At 41.2% G+C, this 19,329-nt stretch overlaps 1 protein-coding gene across 1 annotated transcript; it reads right to left on the minus strand.

Moving 5' to 3' along the window:
* Positions 1–13,877: 13,877 nt before the first annotated feature.
* On the minus strand, positions 13,878–17,633 carry ADIRF (adipogenesis regulatory factor). The gene is made up of 3 exons (XM_065639379.1): positions 17,429–17,633; positions 15,743–15,805; positions 13,878–14,450 (listed from the first exon to the last, which is right to left on the minus strand). Exons 1-3 carry the CDS (start codon positions 17,487–17,489, stop codon positions 14,344–14,346), a joined length of 231 nt encoding a protein of 76 aa, XP_065495451.1. The 5' UTR covers positions 17,490–17,633; the 3' UTR covers positions 13,878–14,343.
* Between the last annotated feature and the right edge of the window lie 1,696 nt (positions 17,634–19,329).

The raw sequence follows: 19,329 nt of genomic DNA on the forward strand, positions 1-19,329 counted from the left end.
ACGAAGTGCCTCTAGTCAACCTGCCCACACCCGGGCACGAAGATCTAGAAGCTGCCTATAGTCCCCCACAGATGCAAATGTCTATAAGAAAGCATCTGCTGAGGCATCCCAGCGCAGGCATCTGGCCCACACATACTAAACAACTGAATTAACTCCTGTAGGAAATGGTGAGTGAATTTGCTACTATAACATACCCAAACTGCAGCTGCTGTAATAGCACAGTGAATGTTCCCGTTTCTTAAAGGGTGTCATGCATATCAAACCTTTCTCAGTCTTAATTACAAAACAAAAAATAATATGATCCTCTTACTGTATGTCTTTATTTACCCTCTCATCTGCTCTGGCATTCTAATATTCGAGTTTTAGTTAGAAACAGATGCCTCCGCTTTAACACCCTCTTGTAATGGCTTAATACGTGAGGTAAGACCAAAGACGGTGGAAAAAGATGCTACACTGAGCACAACTTTTGAGCAAATGGGCTTGAATATTCATTAAACAACATTTAATTTAAACACCCAGGCTCTAAAAGCAGCAACATATGGGCCTGTTTTATTTTACATAAACTGAATAGGAGGTTGTGCCATTAGTTTCTGCAGACATAATGTTCATTACAAATGAAGTATGATTTCCTTTAGGGAATACACCACCATTTCTGTATCAGCTTAGTGTTGCAATTCCCCAAAAAGGTTCAGTATACTTGTATTCTTCTTGGCAATGTGCTTCAAAATGTAAACAAAAATCCCATAGATCTTCAGTGACAAAGGGAATCTGGGACAAATTAAAAGCTTTAATGAGAAACAAACAAAGAATAAGAGTCCTGCCTTCTCAGTATTTTACCATTTTTAAGATACTATCTCAGCTACATAGTTTGCTACATGCGTTTTCCCCTTCCTCTTTGCGATTGAACATTTTTGTATCAATAACTGCATGATATGTGGTTCTAGAGTCCTCTGCTGGCTATATGATTGCTTTGCACCATCTCTTTGAGAACCTAAGCTGTTTTCTTGTGTGCATCTTCACTGAAACACATTTGCTCTCGAAAGTGGCTAGATAAAAACATTTCAATTACTCAGCAAGCTCCATGAAAAGTATTTTACACATGGTCCTGCACTTTACATCCTAAAGCAGCTGTTTAAGTGGTAAAAAAAAAAAATTAAAAAAAAAAAAAGCTGGGGCAGTACATACTTGGAGAACTAAGCTGAAAAGCAGAAGAGCAGGTTTACCGCATGCGAGACTGCATGATCTGCTCTCTCTTTAGTGTTGTTTTAACTGTCATTAACTTTATTGAGAAATATTAATTCAAGAATGGACCTCAGAAGTACCTTGTGCTTGGTGTTTACTTGGTAGCTGTCTGCTGTAGTAGTCTTCTATTTTCACTTACTAATTCTAACAAAAGTGAGGTACTGAAGGGTCATTCTGAATTATTTGCAAACCACAGACTGCCCCTAGATAAGCCATCAGTTATGGGTACAGCTGAGTCATGAGACTAAAAGGGTACAAAATTACGTTGGCCTATCAAAACCGACAAAAGTTAATCCCCACACGAGCCATTGGAAATGTATTCCTGAAACACAGAAATCTGCTTTCATGACATCTAACACATCAGAGTTTTTCTGTAGCAGAAATGGTTAAAATACTGCCAACTAGCCCCACCACCTTTGAGGAGAGCTTTTGAAGGAAGATAAGAAAGTGACCTCATGAGCTATCTGAGCCCAGCACGAAGAACTACCTGTTCCTAGGTAGGGGCTTTGTACCAGACTGACAGCACTGGCCGAAACATCAAACATGGACCAGTTGCTGGGCTGCCGTTTGAGGGTTGCACAGCTGTCAACTCCAAGAGCACTTTGCAGAAAACCGCTGAGGCAGAGCAGAGCTGGTTGAGCCTCGGTTGCGTTTGGTGCTTCACACACATTGAGCCTCTCACTGAGCATTTCCAGAGAAGCAAGTCCAGCCTCTGGTTTATCGAGAAGAAAGCCAGTCCAGCAGTCAGACAGAGCATTACCTTGACACTGAGGTCCAATTTCCGCAGCACAACATTTGCTTATTTTCTGACCTAGTGACCAGTCACCACAGGATGTATTTTGCATAATACTAATAGAAGGCTCATTTATTTGTAAACAAGTACATTTGTACTTAGGCTTTTAGAACACTCAGGTACTTACAAAAATAATCTTTGTACTTTACCCTTCCATGCTTCATCTGTAAAGTGGAAATACTGGGACGTTCCAGCCTTAGAGGGATTTGCAAGGTTGTGGATGCCTGCACCTGCCTTCAACACTGGCACAGTTTTTCTAAGGAGACACTCCAAGATTTGGTCTGTCAGCATCGCATTAGAGCTTCTGTAAAAGCATCCTACACCAAGACTTTCCCCCAGGCCAGCAGACATACCATACCAGTGAAGTATTGCCAGGAGCCAAAAGAATACTGCTAAATAAAGTACTTTAAAGCAATCATTTACCACACTGAAAGGAGACTTTTTTTTTTTTCCCAAACACACAAGTCACAGTCACAAAGGCAACTAGCAGACATTTATGCCTGTGAAGATTTTCCTATTTAATAAAAACAAGAACAAATTTTGATGCATGTTTTACTTACTCCATGTTTAAAGTCAGATGTTTACTTTTCAGCATTTCTTTGACTCTGGAAAATTCAATTTCACCATGTTTTCTCTGCTTTATGCATTAGTACAGTGTTTCAGTGTTTGTTTAAAAACCATGTAGTTCAATGCTAGGCAAAATACACTCTCATTTTAATTAATTCCTCGAAAAGATACAAGTTTAATATTTGTGTGTGAATATGAAGCAATTTCTCCCAATCCTAGGTTCTTACATTAGTTTTTATTTTTATAAAGCCCTGAAGCAGGGCCTGGATTAGCCAGATTTTCTTCAATAATGAGAACTGATCAATTAAAATAAATACTTAAAACATTCATTGTGACAGCTCCTAAGCTTTATGTTACCACTTTACTTGCCTTTAAAAACAAACAAACAAACAAACAAACAAGTCTTCGTTTCACTTCTGCCTGTAGCAGGATCCATCAAACTATAAAGGAAACAGTGAAAGAAATGTCAACTCTTTCCCCCTTTTAATTTAAAAATATTAAGCCCCTTCCATTGTGACTTTTACATTGGCTGTTAAATCAGACAGAAACATAGAAAAAGGCAACTGTCAGTGCCAATTTTCTACTTACAGCCAATACTGTGCAGCAGATATGGATATGAGGTCATTTGTTGCAGAAAATGTTTATTATCAGTGATTGAAACCTGTTATCAAATCAACACAAATGATGCCTGGCTTAACAACCAGGCCAGTAAAAATAGTCAGAAAATGACAGCAGGGTAGTACCTCAGTACAATCAAATCAGATCATCATGAAAGGCAGCGGACCATGTTTCTCCTAATGCGGGTCAGTTTGCAGTCTGGCCAGTTTCATTAGATAAAAAGCTATATTTTAGCCCAATGAACACAAGTACAAACCATCATCATCTACCCCAGTGAAACATTGCACTCTCACATCTGCTGCTGCTTGTAAAGCATCTACTGTGTTAAGAAATGCCACAGAAGCTCCAACTGTCCTCTGCCTCAGCACACTACTTGACCTTACTTAGGATCTCTGTGTACAAACAGGAGTAACTAGAAAGGAAGATGGAGATTTTTTTTTTTATTAGTAGTACTGGATGCCGATGACCAGCTCATGGAAAAAATCACCATTATCTTTTAGCACACAGGATGCCTTTTAGCCACTTTTGCAGCTGTTTCATTAGCTGTAGCCTTTACAAAGAGCACAGACGAAAATTAATAGGAAGCTTACGAATTCCAGACAAGGCTAAAATTCCATAGGGTTTGGGTTTTTTTTTTTTAGGACATAACTGGAGTTCACAAACGTTAGCAACAAACATAAAATTAATTTTTCATGTAACCACTCTAAAGCAGAGGAGTCAAAAAGCATTAATGCACTAGGATGTGCCTACTCCTGGCATAGACTTGTCAAATCTTACTTAAACCTTTTCATTTTACCTCTTAGCGGAATTGTAACAAACGTGTTCCTAGAAATAACTTAGTCTTATTGCTGAACAAAATAATTATTTGCCACCCATATTGGAAAGTTCTCCTGCTCAGATGAAACTTTTCAAGCATTCAGAGCAAAAAAAAAAAAAAGAACTACTCATCAGGTCCCTTAGCACCACAAAAATATCTATTTGAAAAAAGCCCAATATATCTAGTTTCGCTCAAATAGAAACACATGAGCAAGGAGCATTCACAACTAGAATTTCAAACTTACTGTATGAATCTAGTTTCAATAGCTGCTACAGGACAATGTTCTATTTCCTCTGTGTAGGAAACTAATGACATTAAAATCAATATTGTACAGCAACTGACCAGAATATGGACAAACTATTTTCTTCTGACTGTTACAAACGGATTTGATAGCGACCTGCATGGGTTATTCCCTAAATGCCCCATTTTCTATAAACAAAGAATCTGCATCACACTTCTGCCCCTCTGCCTGTTGGTACTGCAGTCTTCTCATAGCATATTATGCCTCATTTATTTCAAGCCACTGATGATATCAGCTTCATTTCTTTCCCTCAGCATTTGTTCTCAAGCCTCTTACAAGCTGCTCCCTGGACAAAACCACCTCATTGCCCAGGTGATGCCAAGTTTTACCATCTTCCATCTGTATCACAGTTGTTATATTTTTCTGTGATGCCAAGACACTCATCTCTGCTTTCCTGGTGAATCTTTCGATTCACTGCAGTTGATCTTTTACCTTCTAGACTACAGTCTCCTTCAGACAGAAACCACCATTATCTGGCTGTGCCTCACCTATCTCGCTGAACATGGAGATGGAACCTCAGCAAGAAGTTGGACTACTTGATCCAGTTTCAGTTAAGTCAAGCCCAGAGGCTTCTGCACAGCTTTTCAAGTATTTCACAGGAAGACATCATTTACTCTTACTAGTCCAGCTATACAAGTTTGAGTCCTTCCTACAAAAAACCCAAACAATTTCTGTGGTAATGATATCCCTTGTAGAAAACAAACAACTCAAACTTAAAAATAATGAAGAGTTAATGAAAGTCTTTCCATGTACATCAATTTGAAATTACTCATCAACAGTTTAATACAGAAAATCTTTCTCCAAAAATCCTTCACAGTCTAGTTTGGGCTCCAGACTGGTCAAATACATACAATACTCGAGGTATTCAAATATGAGGACCAAGCCTAAAAGCAGACAATAGTCACAAAGACTACTACATATAGATGATGGGATATGCCAAGACCAGCAGGAAATAAAAGGGTACCTTCAGCACACAGTGGGGAAAGAAGAGAAGATTCCTGTTCATCAGTGCTTTCCACTTAATTGTTTTACCTCCCACAGCAAAGGGGATTAATCTAGAGTCTCTTCACAGCATGACAAGCGTGTTCAACTTCTGAATTACAGAACATCTGCTACACATTGCTTAGGCTGCAGTGTACGGAGGCAGAATGTTGGCAGAACAGAAACTCACATGAAGAGCTGCTGATGTCTCCAGACTGTGGAAGCACCAAGACTTCAGATGACAGATATTCAGCTGCATGCAATTTTCCAGGTGGAATGATAGAGGAAAAGGATAGCCACATCAACATAGAATGTTGCAAAAGAGTTGAAAAACTCAAACAGGGTGATCTGATTTGATCAGTTAATTCTAGATCACTTAATGCCATTTTGTCCCCTTCCTCATTTTTTTGTGCTTAATGCCTCACACTGCAAGACAAGAGCACAGTTTATGGATATGTGGTTATAACCTGACCATACCACAAGGAAAGAGTCAATTGTTCTATAGAATCACTAGGTATTTTTGCGGTCAATCATAAATCATCAAAATGGGGCATCAAGTACCAAATTATGGCACCAAGCACTAAGACGGTCTATTTCAATACATCAGCTTCAAAAAGTTACTGGACGTCAAATGAACCTGTAATAAAAAGCATGTAAGACATTACAGAATTGAGAAGGGAACCTTTAATATTCCAACTCCAGAAAAAACTTCTGCTTCAAGAAGTACAAGCTCCCTGCAACAGGACTGCTTATGTAAAGTCAAAACATCAAGACTATGCAAGACGTATGTATCTTTATGCCAGCACTTACTTACAGATCCTTTGTTAATTGCTTAAAACTGAGGTAAGGAGGCTTCTGAAAAGAGCAGCTAGAATTTGTGCCAGTACTTTAGAGCTTTAAACATTTGAAAAACACTAACTGTATGGTCTTCACTTAAACAGATGGTTTCCATTCAATTCGAAAATGAATCAGTGAAACAAAAATATCACTTAAAGCCTCATATCCTAAACACAACTATTTTTAATGCATATTTTCAAAGGAGTTGACCTCTTTGGCAGTGGACAATTCTGTTTCCTTTCAGCCTATTTACTGAAAAATTGCTACACAAGTCTTCCTCGTATTCATATTGCTGTGTTCACACTACCCCCTAGTGATTGTTGAATTACATTTAATAGCATGACTCTTCACTCCTTTGATGTTGAACACTATATGTGGGCAAGGTTCACTGCAAGTATTACCTTTAAAACACACTTGGGTTCTAACTCTAAGCCTTATGTGCATAAAGTCTTCTCCATATCCCTTACAATCTTTTTAGTTGTCAGAAATTTACTGTCACCTATTCAAGACATACCTACAGACTCAAGCGTTCAGTGCACATACTGTAAGCAGCAACACAAATCCCAAACCCCCACTTTTAATATCCTTCTAGCGATTCTTCAGAATTTAATATACTTACAACCTTTAAGAATAACATCTAATAGGCATCTATCTTTGAAGGTCTGTCTGCCAAGCAAAAAAGCATTTTAACTTCCACAGGACTTCAGAATCAAAACTACTGTTTTGGAAGAAATTACTCAATTTCACCATCCCTTTAGTCTAACATCACTAGTTCACTTATGTTTAGAAGAAACTGCAGATCCTACTCTCTCACTAGGGCAATTGCTTGCTAATCCCAGTTAGTAACCTCAATAAAGGCAGAAACCCTATAGCATGAGGTACAGAAAATTCACTGTACGGCCAAGAACGTGACACTGCTTAATGCAGACGATAGCAACCCTCCTCATTCAAGACTCAGATGGAAGGTACTAGAACAGGTATTAAGTGCTTTATCTACACTTACCAGAACTTGTATGGAAGTTATTAGGACAACACTTTAACTACTCTAACTATAGGGTTGTTGGTTTTCCCCCAAAATGCTAAAAATGCCTCAATACACAGGTAGTACATTTTAAAAATACTGTACTTAAAGTCAGATCCTTTATCAGTATAGCTGCTAGGGCTGCCCAGTCTGTTGCAGTCCTGTTTAAAGTATAAAACTTCTATTTTGCTTGCTACTCAAAACACCTGCACCAGAATGCCCACACTTCTTGCACAGCCTGAGGTAAGGAGGGTGATCTTTACCGAGCAGTGGGACTCCTCCTCAGGCCAAGCCGCTCTGTCTTTCTGGAAGAAGATTGAGCCTGTCTTCCCAGCAGCTGAAGAGAGCACTGTGATACCAGGCTGCTTCTGGCTGGCTGATGAAAACCATCAGAGACTTCTTCCATACCATGCTTTTCTGAGCATAAACCCTTCCAAGATCTCCCTTCGGCAAAATGACATTCTGTGCTGTTCCTCTGACATAGCCCTGACCACTGTCAGCCTAGCGCTATTGCAGGGGCTGAGCCTGTGCCTTCCCAAGCCTGTTATCAGGATCTAAAGAATTGGAAGAGCTCCTCTGTGCAACTTGAACAACTTCTGTGTGTCAGAGTTTGCAGAAACAAAAACATGTGTTGCACCCAACCACTATTGCTTGGATCACTTTTACCCATCTCCCTGTCCTTGAGCCATCTGGAGTTAGAGACAAAAGCAAACATGATGTTGAGGATACCCAAAGACTGGAAAAGGATAATGAAAGTATCAAATGCTACTCTGTCAAAAGATAGTCTTCATTCACATGGAAATGAGCTGGCTATTTAACTGGATGTAAATAATTTTTACCCATTTAGATTTCCAAAGTGAGTGGACCCAGCCTCCCGGTGTCTGCTTTCCTCTTTTACAAGGAAATACGAAGCACCCATGTGAAGTGCACTGAGACTGACAAAAAGGCAAGTGTCATTTTGTCTTAAAATATGCTCTTCGAGACTTACTGTCTAAACAGACCTGTGTGTCTTCAGAGCTGCAGCTCTTGCATGAGCCATAGACAAGAGGGGTCCTTATTCTTGCTGACGGCAATGTTTCTTTTGCGCCCCAAAGGGTGAAAACCTGAAAAGTCCTGTTTGTTGATTACATTTGCTGTATGCAATGGAGAAGCTTCTGTCTGTACGATGGGCATAAGCAAGGGCAAGAGAACGTTTTTTGGGGTCAGTCGGTGGTCAGACAGGTCCTGCAGTTACCTGCCAGTATTTCCATTCTGCTAAGACAGAGGTTTGAGAGGAGGATTTCTGCGTTTATTTCTGATAGAAACGAATGAGCCCAGTCTTTTCTGCAGATGTCTCTCATGAATACAGCCTCTCTACCCAAGGGCCAGGTGGTGCAACTGTTAGACTCAAACCCATCATTATAGGTGTGAAAACCAGCTTTTTTGGTAAACATCACATCCTCTTGTGCTGGCTCAGCAGCTGCTTGCCCGACCCCACCTGAACTTCTTGAGTGACACTAATGGAAACGGCCCAAATACAAAAAACAAAGCGGCCTTGACCCGGCCCAAAGAGCGTGGAAGTAGCAGTGGCTCAGAGGGGGCTGGCCTTGTATTTCTCCATTTCTTTAGCATTGTTCTTTGTTTATAGCAAGTCAGTATTTTTAATGTATTTTTTATCTTTCACCAGGCAGCAGTAGCTATCGAAGCCTGAGAACTGACGCATTTATTTTCTCAGTTCAGCCCCTGGACAACTGCTGAGTGATAAACACTCTGAAAATGTGATCTCTGCCATTGCCTCAGGAAACCACTTCGTGAAGATCAACGATTTCTCTGACAGTTTCTCTGTCACAATCTTCACAAAAACGTCGTTTGGTTTTGTTTCCCTCAGCCTCTCAGAGCTGTTCAGGTGACCATCAAGCCTCTCTCCTCCTCCAGCTCCCGGCAGGAGGACTTCCAGTTTCTCTCAGGTATTTATTTCTACCTCCGTGACCCCGCCGATGCTGGCGAAACCCCGGCCCCGCTCCCGCCCCGCCACAGCCGCAGGGCTCGCGGGGATCTGTCCCCGCCCCGCTCCGCAGGCTCCGGCGGCGGATTGGTTGGTGCGTGCAGCACGTGCCTGCCTGCCGCCCTCTCATTGGCCGGCGGCCCAATCCGTTCCCTGTGGGCTGGGCCAGGAGGCTGAGGGGGCGGGGCGAGAGCGGCCGGCGTTGCCGCGGTAACGGGCGGGCCGGGCATGGCGGCGGCCTCTGGGAGCAGCTTTCTGGCCCTGAGTAAAGCTGCCTGGCTTGTTTGTGTCTCAGGTGGTTTCTCGTTACCATTCGCTTCTGTTCCAAGTTGGCACAATGCTCTTTTTAGCAACAGCATTTCCCAGAATTCCAGATACCAGTAGTGGGTTGAAAATTGCTAAAATTGAGGCAAGGAGAAAATTCCAGGGACAATTGCAATTAACTTTCTAAAACTCAAATTACCCTGATTAGGTATTAAGTACCTTCGTCCAAAGTTGTTTGTTTGTTTGTTTTGGTCCGGTTTTTTTTTGCACATCCATATATAATCACACATTTATGTTATATGTATATATATGTATGTATATATACTGGAGCTGGAGATAAACATCCATTGGCTGCATACCTTGCACTTCCAAACACATTACAGACAGCCTTACAGATAAAATAATTGCATTTGAAAAAGCAGAGTTTTACTGGCAACAATAAAAATATGCACCTTCATCTGCAGAAGTAAGTAACATCAAGCTACCAACAAAACTAATAAAAATTATTTAAATAAGTATTCTTTTTCAAAGGAATCCTGCTTTTCCCTTGGAAGTTTTTAAAGCAGAATACTTCTCTACCTCAGTAAAAATCAAAGATACACTTTTTTTTTTCTCCCCTCTAACTGGAGAAGACACAAATTATGAAGATGGTTAAATACAAAACTGGAAGGTATTTCCAGAAAGATTTTAATTATGAATTTTTTTAAAAAAACCCCTACAAATAGCTGTTTACTGCAGGAAAACACTGAACAAGGTGGTGTGTAGAGAGCAGAGAACTTTTGAATCAAAATACCATCTTCTATTTTAAGTATTATGTCAATGGGAAGGAGCTTTTATGCAGCTCGAAGGAAAGGGACACTGGTTTAAGCTTGTGTGTGCAAGACCACAAGACCTGGTGGCAGGAGCCTCGTGGGACTTTGGAGCCTCCCAGGGCAGGATTCGTGCTCCACAGCAGTCGCAGAACCTCGCATGAACTGCTTATGAGATTCACGGGGCTCACCCTTCATTTAGGCACACCCGTTAAGTACAATTATTTACAACAGTCTTCACTAGGCATCAGTGGCACGAGAGAGCTGTTCTCAGGAGTTCTAACATCCCAAAAAATCAGAAAAGATCAGGCAACACTACATCAGGGAGAACACTCCCTCGCATTAGAAACCAGTAATTACTAAGGTGAAGTACAATTTCTGCTACTGGATATGAAATGTTTTAGCTAATATACAATATTCTGATTAGAGGGTGGATGATCGCTGATAAAACATGGAGAAGTTTCTCAATAATTTTATATCCCACAGGTTCTTTTCTGCCAGATTTACCACACAGCAAAGAACAACCACTGCAGCAAGATTTGACAGATGACACCTGAGACGACCCTCAGAATCGCTTATAAATATCAGCATAACAGAAGTGTCATTCTAGTGCAGTTTTCTTCAGTAAGTATGTTGCCAGAAAAAATAGATCTAAGAAATCAGTAATTTCTAAATAGCACATCCACTTCCAGTCATCACCAACAGTAACAACAGTTGCAAGACATATTTACTCTTATAAAACAGTGACCGCTAGCTACATGAAATCACCATGTCTACAATTAGATCCTCAGACTTAATTCACTTATACACAGTGTTTCTCAGAGAAGATTCTAGCTGCTTCCTCTTCAACAGAGCAACAGGAATATTTACCTTATGCAAGATCCTACCCTATCCAACAGTAAACAAATATCCCTAGATAAGCATTGTGAAAGGAATATTCAACCACTTCCAGATACAAACAAGTGCCCACTCCTTAAACTGAAACTTTACAATTGCTCTGCAGAGCAGAGGCAAACACATTTTAAAACATCATCTCTGAATAGATCTGATTCACTAACTTTAACATATAGCAGACTACTTCCTTTCTAAAGAAAATAGTCTAAATATTCCATAGAAATGGAAATTTTGAGGATCTAGGTATTTTGACTACTGCCTTATAAAGATTTTGTATATGTGAACAGTTACAGTCACTACAAATATACTTATAGTAACTTTATTGCTATATTGCCTTTAGCAGGTTGGACCAAGTATTGCTTTAAAATATGTCATTTGTAATGGATTGTTTTGCAGACAAGCACAGGAGTTGTTCACACACGAGTTAAATCCCATTCATACCTAGAGCTTTGACAAAAGTCAGCCATCTCAAGTGCTGCACCATTTCTCAAGTTCATTTGTTGAAAAGGCAATTAAGATGCATCAATTCCTCACTGGGGTCACCAAAGAAAAAGGCAAAACAAATTCTAGAATCTGCTAATACTTTTCAAGGTGATATAACCTCCCATGGACTAGCAGTCAAAATACTTTTAATCTCAGTTTGACTTGCATTTTAGATATATTCAAGTAGATGTTTGTTTTCTGAAAGTAAGACATAGGTGTGCAGTAAAGACTCCATGTTTCAGTTGATCTGAAAAGCCTATCAGTGTTTTCAATACTTGCTACAGCCACAGTGAAGTCCTCCCTTCCAGAGCCGGATTTAGAGTGAAGTTTCCCTTTCATGATATGGTCACAAGTTTTGTTTTGTTTTTCTAACTGAGGACGAAGATGCACATGTTTGCTGCTTCCCTATCTACTGAGAAATTGCAATTTCTCTGTGTGTGTCCATTCCAACTTCAGCTGAACAAATCAAGAGGTAAGAGGATAAGTTATTGCTCTTATAGGTTAGAAGTTAAAAAAAAAAAAGAAACAGAAAAAAGTGAGCTTGCTAAGAAAATCAAGTTAAATTGTAGCCGTGTTTTGTGCAACTTACAGATAGGTTTGCTTGTCTATTACTGTGATTTTTTAAAAGTACAGTAAACCAAAATATTTCAAACACCTTGACAGTTCAAAATACTGGATATGTAGCCACTAATGGGTTTAAGTGCTTAATATTAATTTGATGTTTTATTAAATTTGAAACCACTGTGAAGATGTTCCCAATACAAACTTTATGCAGGTCAGCTCTCGGTTTTGAGGATGTTTGCCACCCAAACTTTGATGATGATAATATTAATACTACATATAGACTAAAACCGTAGAAGACCAGTGAAGAGGTGTAGTCCATAACACAAGCCGCCCCTCTGCTTCTCCTCAGCCACCCCCAGCACAGTGACATGTCCCAAACTTTGCTCAGTAGTGCACAAGGGCTAATGAGAGCACCCACATGGCCCCATGCCCAGCTGGTCATGCAGCCACAGCCCAGGGCTGCTGCTCACAGCGAGTGGTGCCAGGACAGCTTGTTCAAAGCACGGAGTAGAGCTGCCAAGGCACAAGCACACACATGCCCTGAGCTCAGCCACCAGCCAGCATGGCCAAACGCAGCTGCAGAGCAGAGACAGTTAAGTACTATTGAAGGTTGCCCAGTAACTGGGAGTGCAATAGTCTAATGCTTTTTCTGTGAGCTTGTACTTGGGTAAATATTTAGGTTTCAAAAGCTTTTAATGACAGTGGATATTGCATTGGGACACTGTGCAAAGCCCTGGACTATGTTTACTCACGGATGGTCTATTACCTTTGGGTCCATAAAAGCTTTTCAGTCCATGCAGTCCTTCTGCAGAGTGCAGTGCTCTTTGGGTTCAGCGGGGAGTCAGTCTCTCCTGGAACAGCATCCACAAACACCAGCTTCCAAAAACCCCCGGCCAACCACAGCTCTTGGTCAAGAAGTGTGAGACAGCAGTGTCTCAAGCTGGCCTGGCTCACCTTATTCATTAAATCCAGGTGCTTCTTTTTGATTGGATTTTTACTGAAATCAGGCTGGTAAGGCTTCAAACCAGGAGGATAAAAAAAAAGTCATAGAAAGGAACTATTGTCTGGCAATGAGAAACACCCAAAGACCAAGGTAAGAGCACTTACTGTGAAGAAGTGGGTATCAGGGCCTTTTGTTGACAGAGGCAGCCCTATGTGGGCACCTGTCTGGCTACAGCAGCCTCTGATTGCCCAGCAAGTAGCAACCTCAGATAAATATTTCTGTCTCCTAGGCAAGAAGAGTGCCCATTTCTCAGGCCTGGTTACTGAGATGCGTCACGGTGCCATCTCCCACATTGGTGCTTCCCGTCAGATTTAGCGTTAGTGCTGCAAGCATGCATGGGGATAAAGTGTTTGATTTTTGTCCCCAGGAGATTTAACAAGAGATGTGTTGCAGATAAAAAGAAATCTAGACTGGGAACAGGTGGCCAAGAGAAAGGGTGAGGGTGGACACCACAACTCCTGGTCACTCACAGAAACCATGGGGCTCCTCCACGGTGTGGGGCTGTTGGTTTGCATTTGTCTGTCTGCCAAGCTGCAAAATGATTCAGTACTCACTTCCCTGACAGGATGAACACTGACCTCACTGGGCTTTCAATCAGAAAGCAAAAGAGATTTGCAAGACTTTGTGTGATACTTCACTGAAAGCCTAATAAAATAACAATAGGGTATAACCGGATGATATATTTCTGGGTGGTAGAAATCTTACAATACCTTTTATTTATCTAAATCAGAAAATACAGCAAATGGGATGAAGCAAACAACTGACATGAAATATAACACCAGCTTAACTTTCGATTACTGGAAGGAAACTCTGTTTCATCACAGGAATGTCCTGGTGTCCCAGAACATGAACGGTTTCATTCGATTTGTAAATACACTCAGCAAATGTGGCAATAACCGTTGTGCTGTTGTAAGTGCAGGGCAATAGCATTGCTGAAGTCTTATGAGCCATGTTGAAGATTGTGAACAGATGTTACAAGATGTGCTAAAATATGTGCTTTTTCCTTTAAGAAGAATAAAGGGGCCTTTTGCCTTAAAATTTTGTATTTGGAGAGAAAGAAGTTATCCAGATCTCTAACAGCTTTCATTTTTCTACACAAAGAAGCAAGGAATTGCAGACCAAAGAGAGATTTTTTTACATGCAATACTGTTTGCTTAAATTAGCATCATTTCTTAAATCCACATTTTTTCCCAAGGCCAGACATTGCTTCTGCAGCTTGTCCAGTTGCTTTTTCTACCCCATCCTGCGCTGCCTTGGAAGCCTTGTCAATAGCTGCAAGAGAGGGAAAAAAGATAAGCAAAAAGCTTCAAACACACAACATGGTTTAATATTTATGATGGAAGGGGAAAGTGTGAAAGGTATTAGATTATAAAAAGATAGGTTGTTTTTTTTTTTTTTTAAATAAAAGGTTCTCCACAGGTGATTATAGTTGGGTTTGAGAGGATGTATTTAGGACGGGCTGCAAAATAGGAGGCATTACTTGGAGGTTTTGGGTGCTGAGCTGAAGAAGTACGAGATGAAAGACAGGACAAAGCTGGAACAGATTGATTTTGGTCTAGGTGTGGCCTGCCTGATGGAAAAGGGTGCTTTTGGCCAAGAAGTGCTGTGAATACTGGGATGTTTGGGAAAGACAACCTTATCAAGTGATAGGGAAGGTGAAGGATGCTTTCCCCTTGATTCTTTTCTCGGTTGTATATTTGAGGCACCACCTGTGAGGGCTGCTCTCAGCCATGGGCTGTGGGCACAGGGTCACTCCTATGCAGGACTCAACGTCAGCCAGGATGGGAAACCGCAGCAGGGTCTCAGCAGGAGGAAGGAGACACTCAAAGGGGGCACAGCCTCTCTCCTTTCTCTGGGATCTCAGCTGTATTTTGGCAATTTTGCTGCCTCCCCATCTAACATTAACAAGTGGCAATGACGTGGCATTATGGAGCTGCAGAGGATATCTGCTCTAAGGAGATATTGTCAATGCATTTAGGCTTTCAGTAAATATTTTAGACCCTGAAGTCACTAATTCTCCCCTAATCTTCAGAAAAATATTAAAATTAAGTGAGGACTGAGCTTAGTTTTTAGTTTAAATTGTTCTCAATCCTCAGAAATGAGACACCGACACATTCCTGATGGCACCTTCCCAGCTGGGGGATCATTACTGTTTGACGCCAGCTCTGCCTCAGCAGGCACTGGGGGCTGGTGTGGGCTGGACCCCGATGTACCCCTGCCCTCACAGGGTTACTTAATCCTCAAGAAAGAAGAGCAAAGTTCTGTTCGTGCTCTTCCCACAAGTTTTCTATAAAGGAAGCCAAAATCTGAGTGTCAGGCATGGGACTTGGTGGCCAGGGAGGAGTCAGCTATCATGGTATATCTGCCAGTAAATGTATGGAGCTACTAAGGAACAGATCCTGCAATTCTGTCCCATGAGATTTGTAAGAGGCCAAAAATTGCCACTGAAACCAAGGGCTTTCAGTCTGACAGCATGGGCAGGGCAGAGAGGAATGAGCACTGCCTGCTGCCAGATCGTGTTGAGCTGCTCCATCACTTCTTGATTTGAACATCATTTCTCTTACCTTTCTGGCTTGCATCTGTAATCTGGTTGACTGCATCCTGAGTAGCCTGTCCCAATGCGTTTGCTGTAATTAAGGACCAAAAAAATTCATTTCCACATGTTCACATTTATGCTTATAGGAATTCCCTATATCAATTGGCATTTCTGCATGTCTGCAGAAGGTTGTGCCCCTGGCAAGAGCTAAGTCTGGTACAGAGCTGGCTGAGGCTGTGTGCTTCACTTGCGGGCACCATGGGAACAACATGTGTTGCCAGAACAGCACCTGGCACCTACAGTCAGCCAAGCAAATCAATGACAGATAAGAAGATAAAATAAAAAGGAGATAAAGCAGCAAAGAGTAGTGGCGAGTAATTTTACACTACACCTGCTTGTATTTATTTTTCTAGCTTATTCTGCTTGGAGAAGTTTGACCATCTAGCACGCATTTTCTTCACAGGCAGTTTAGGAGTAATGCCTTTCCCAAAATGAGAGCAAAAACATTAAACAGAGCAGAACAAGAACAAGGATATTTTACAAACAAGACATTACATAAACAGAAGAAGAAGAAGAGCAGAATCTAAAAATGTAGGGGATCAAGTCCAGAATAAAAAGCATTAGAAAAGTGAGATGCCGTGTAATTGTAAAATGTCTGATAGCTTACAATAGAGTGATAGCCATCCTATCACTTTTGCTAGTAGTAGTGACCCCTCAATGGCACTAATATTCAGGATGCAGCAGGGACTATTTTGTTTTCCAGGAAGACGTACTATCATGTTTCTCAGTCTACTACACAATTGTTCCCAGGTGGATGGAAACTTACTGTAAGTCTGGAGAAATCAGTGAGGTTACTCACGTATTTCAGCTATACAACAAAGTGTTTGCAGGATCAGAAACCAGGACTGATACAAATCATACCCTGCTAGGAATGGGCTACACACAATCACTGTAAGGAATATACTATAAAATGCCGGCGGCAGCTCTACACATATCGAAATTTTTCATTTAAAGGAAAAGCTGTTATACTTTGCATTGAAAAATTGTTTTCCAACGCATAGGGCTAATAATAATAATACTGCACTTGGCCCTACAACATTGGAAGAGCTACAACAGCAACCTGTGCATGGATTTTTTTTGAACCATGCAAAGTCTGGTGCTTACTGCTGGAGAAGAAAACAACAGAAACATACTTGTACTACTTATTACAAACAGTCCATTGCAACCAATACAGTTATTACCAGAAGGCTTTGATAATCAGGCCAAGTAGCAAACATCAATCAAAAGTTAACTCCAACTTCTAAGAAGTAGAACAGTATAAAAACTCCTGCAGAGCATGAGAAAAGTCCACCCTGGCAATGTAAATGTTAGATAAAAAAAGGTTATTACTTCCCAAACAGGCTTCACTGCTCTAAAAACACTAGGTTTAAAGCTCTGTTTGGGGAGTGATAAGGGTTGGACGATGCTCAGCAGGTGCTGAGGGAGCTCTGGGTGGCTGGAGGTGGTTGCCCACATGGAGCTGAGAGAAGTGGCCAGCGTGGGGCCTTCTCCAGGCGATGGCCAAAACTCAGGCCTCAGAAATAGAAAGAAAAGGGAAAGCTGTGTCCTGGTAGCACCGATGAAGCTAGTAGTGCAACTTCAGATTGTAGTTTCTGTAAACAAAAGCAACAGCTAAGCCCCCCACAATTACACAAGGATATTTAGTCTTTCTTACCAGCATCTTTTGCTGCACCTTCAGCCTGTTCCTTCAGTCCCTGGAAGTTTTTACCTGACATTGTGGCTTCTGACAGCTGTTAAACACTCCTCGGCTTCAAGAAAATTAAGAACTTTGCGACATATATCACACTATGTGAGGGGTTGTCCTGACCTGTCCTGGTTTTATACGTGTGCCAGGAGACCTGCTAATTCTTTTGGGGGTGACTGGTAGAATGGGTGGAGTTTGAATGTGAGGAATGAGAGCTGAAAACACATACAGAAAAGATGTTTATTTGCCCACCCCAATGAGAGGGTGTGCCCAGGTAGAGATTTCTGCTTCACCGCACTGTCTTTGTTTATAAGATTACTTTTTTTCAATCAAAACCACAAAAAAAAAAAAAAAAGCCCAACCTGTTCTACCACCGCAGACAGAGAAAAACCACTGAACTGAGCTTTGTGAAGAGTGCTGGAAAACTACTGAAGCAGCAGATCCTGGGCATGGCCAACTTTCATCCCCCGCAGGGCTGGCTTCTTTCTCCTTCCTTCACCCCTGAGCTGAACCTCCTGAAAACAAAAACCAGTCTAAACTTCATTAATTTCTTAGCATTTTTAACCACAATCCCCTTTTCCTGTCAAGTGGGATACTGCTAGATGGTGAGAGTTGTAATTTACCTGTATTTTTTAGAAGAAGCTGCAAATCTGTCCATCTTTCCAGTTGCCCGCTCAAGTCAGATTGCAAAAGCCCAGCGTCACTGAAGGCCTTGCCTGGGTTAGGCAGGTAACTCGTGTCAGCCCTAGCAGCTCTCAGGTGAAGGAAAAATAAAAAAGACGACAAATTAGCAAACCCACATTTTCCTAGTGTGGCAAAGAGGAGGCTCTCCAGCACCCACCAGGCAGCTCATCGCGGCTCGAGAGAGGATGTGCTGAGGCTCCAGCAGCAAACCCCTTCCAGCTGCACCCCCAGTTCTTTTCTCTTGCTGGATTTTCAGCTCAAGGGCCCTGCTGCCGCTGGCGGGGGTATCTGCCTGAAAGGGAGAACAGGACTTTAGCCAGAGCATTTAAAACAGACCCACAGTTACACTGAGCATTAAACGTGCACCACAGCAATATTTTAGAGGCTCCTTAGCAGTTCAGGTAAATATTGTTCTCTAATTCTGCACTGGCAACCACCTGGATTACTCCAGCTCCAACTATTTTTCTTCCAAGTGGAAATCTTTGGCACTTCGAACTCAACATGCGTGTCTGATCTGTGCCACTGCTTGCCTTACTTCGGGCTCAAGACATTAAGTAGCACGAATTTGTGAGTAAAACCTACACCATTGTTTGCATAGCAGCGTGACTCCTCATCTAATGTAATCTTATCCTTATCATTAAGATCATTATCCTGATTCCAATAAAAAAAAAAGCAAAGAATGCAAATTACACTTGCCCAGCAGACTGGCAATGCGTGATCATTATAGTACAGCCCAGAGTGGAGGGAAAAAGGACATTTGGTATAGCATGTATTTATCCCATATGGTGGGACAAATGGTCTGTGTATCAGGTGGCTCACAGAGTTACAAAACCACATCAGAAAATTAGTGGAATGTATTGCATCATCTTTATTCACTTTCTGAGTTAACATTACTTCTAAAAGCTAACATGAAGCATTTTGAACTGATGTTAGATATAGATTAGAGCACTCAGATATAAAAAGGATGATTGACTTGAGCAAAAATAAGGATTTGAATTTCATCTGCTCAGAAATTTACAGCAATTTATCCCTGCATTTTGATTTTGTTCTGTTATGAAACAACTACTTGAAACTACTAACGTAGATCTGATCGATTCCTGGATTTTGTAAAAAACATTTCACAAAATAATTTAACCTCTCTTGGCCTCTAAAGAGAAAAACATCACAAAGCTGTTGAAAGCTTTTCC

This window comes from Caloenas nicobarica, chromosome 7, assembly GCF_036013445.1.
Source record: "Caloenas nicobarica isolate bCalNic1 chromosome 7, bCalNic1.hap1, whole genome shotgun sequence".
Taxonomy (NCBI): domain Eukaryota; kingdom Metazoa; phylum Chordata; class Aves; order Columbiformes; family Columbidae; genus Caloenas; species Caloenas nicobarica.